This window comes from Pan paniscus, chromosome 14 (assembly GCF_029289425.2).
Source record: "Pan paniscus chromosome 14, NHGRI_mPanPan1-v2.0_pri, whole genome shotgun sequence".
Taxonomy (NCBI): domain Eukaryota; kingdom Metazoa; phylum Chordata; class Mammalia; order Primates; family Hominidae; genus Pan; species Pan paniscus.
In genome coordinates, this window is record NC_073263.2 from 47,934,766 (window position 1) to 47,936,914 (window position 2,149).

At 43.9% G+C, this 2,149-nt stretch overlaps 1 protein-coding gene across 1 annotated transcript; it reads left to right on the plus strand.

Moving 5' to 3' along the window:
* Window positions 1-781: 781 nt before the first annotated feature.
* LOC106635428 (cytochrome c oxidase copper chaperone-like) lies at window positions 782-1,190 on the plus strand. The gene has a single exon (XM_034936363.3). The coding sequence runs from the start codon at window positions 849-851 to the stop codon at window positions 1,038-1,040; it is 192 nt and encodes a 63-aa protein (XP_034792254.1). The 5' UTR covers window positions 782-848; the 3' UTR covers window positions 1,041-1,190.
* The last annotated feature ends 959 nt before the right edge of the window (window positions 1,191-2,149 follow it).

Below are 2,149 nucleotides of genomic sequence, written 5' to 3' on the forward strand. Positions count from 1 at the left end.
GGAAGCGTTTAGCTCAGTTTCTCTTTCAGATGGTATCAAAAGGGTTAATGCTTCTAAGATGCTTAGTTCAAAGATCTCACTACAAATGTGTTTGTTGACTGCTTCCAAATAAAGATTTAATCCCTTGCTCTGGCAGAAGCAATCCTTTCTATTTCCAGGAAGAAAACAAACACTGTCTGATAGGACTACTGCTTAAAAGCCAGGCAAATCCCACCTGATTAGGATAATGTGTGTGTTAAGATAAAGGAGAAACACCACCACATGCAGCAGTGAAGGGTAGGCGCCAGGCTGTGCTTGGGAAGCTGTGATTGCTATTGGCTCTTTTGGGATACAGAAGTGAGTTGGCCAGAGGCCACTATTAGTTCCCCAATCCGTCAAGGGATATTTGTATCATGAACTGGTATTGAAAGAGATGAAAAGTCAGAGAGTTAAAGCCAGTTACAGGGGTATAAAAGTAATCAAAGGCAATCAATTCTCCCCCACCCCCACGCTTCCCTTTGGGGTAGATGTTTTCAGAGAACAGCTGCCTCTCAGAAGCAAACAGGCAGAGCTTCCTTTTCCACATTGACAAGAGTCTGAGCCAGTTACTTAAAGAATTGATTGCCTTGAGCCCCTGACCTTTGGAAATGGGACATATAGAGCATTACAGAAGAGCTTATCTGGAGTGACAGAATTAAAATGATTTCTTAATTTTGAAACCAAGAGAGGGAGAAGGATGAGATGGTCTTGCTGATATGTATAGCACAGTAGGTGCAATCAACTTATTTAAAGAAATCGGACGAATTGGCGTTTGCCGAGGCTGGCATAGATTTGGCTGTCTCCGCTCATAGCTGCTTTTGGCGCGAAAGATGCCGGGTCTGGCTGACTCAAACCCTGCCCTGCCTGAGTCTCAGGAGAAGAAGCCGCTGAAGCCCTGCTGCGCTTGCCCGGAGACCAAGAAGGCGCGCGATGCGTGTATCATCGAGGAAGGAGAAGAACACTGTGGACATGTAATTGAGGCCCACAAGGAATGCATGAGAGCCCTAGGATTTAAAATATGAAATGGTGGTCTGCTGTGTGAATAAATAATTCCTGAAGAATGAAGAAGATTAATTTTGGGAGTTCTTTGATGAACTTTGATATGTGGAAAAAGTATTTATAATTTATTGTAAGAAGAAAGTAAAATATTACTAGTGGAAAAAAAAAAGAAATCATCAAAGACTGTAGCTAATATAAAGAAAAATAAAATAATGTGCAGTGAATTTCACCAGTGTAGACAATTGTCCAGAAAAAGAAAACACAAACTATACTTTGTTTTGTTTGGTTTTTGAGACAGAGTCTTGCTCTGCTGCCCCAGGCTGGAGTGCAGTGTTGTGATCTCGGCTCGCTGCAACCTCCACCTCCCGGGTTCAAGAAATTTTCCTGCCTCAGCCTCCAGAGTAGCTGGGATTACAGGTAAGTGCCACCATGCCCAGCTAATTTTTGTATTTTTAGTAGAGACAGGGTTTCACCATGTTGGCCAGGCTGGTCTCAAACTCCTGACCTCAAGTGATCTGCCCATCTTGGCCTCCCAAAGTGCTGGGATTATAGGTGTGAACCACTGCTCCTGGCCGCTGCACACAATTTCTTACCTATTTTGTATATGAGGAAATGAAGGCAGAGAGGAGTGAACTGCGTGGCAGAGCATGGATTCCCATGCAGTCTCAAGTGTCCAGATTCCTCCAAAGCACTCTTGCTACTCTGCTGGGCCCACGGGAGTGTGGTTAGTGGTTTTGTTCATTTGTTTTCATGGCATGGGTTTGTTTTTGTTTGTTTTGTTTTGTTTTAGTTGGAAACTGGAAGTGGGGAAGCCTGGTTAGTGATGGCCTCCTGCTGTATGTAAATAATTTTCAACATTTACTAAAATATTTTGTATATGTGTGTGCACGGAGAGCCCACACGTCCAGTGCAGGAATAGAGTTCCCTGCCCAGAGGAAGTACCGCACCACATGATGAACAGTGCATGGGACTGGAGTCAGGGGTCCACATTCCAGTCCCCATGCCATCATTTTTGGGTTGTGTGGCTTAGGGCAAGCAACGTCTCTCTAAGCTCATTTCTTTATCAATACACTGAGTCCTATCATCCTCATATATTTATATGGGAGGAATATCACAGTGCTTTCAGCTCTCT

Coding starts and splice junctions, on each gene's coding strand:
- LOC106635428 (XM_034936363.3), top strand. CDS start 849: ATGCCGGGTCTGGCTGACTCAAACCCTGCCCTGCCTGAGTCTCAGGAG.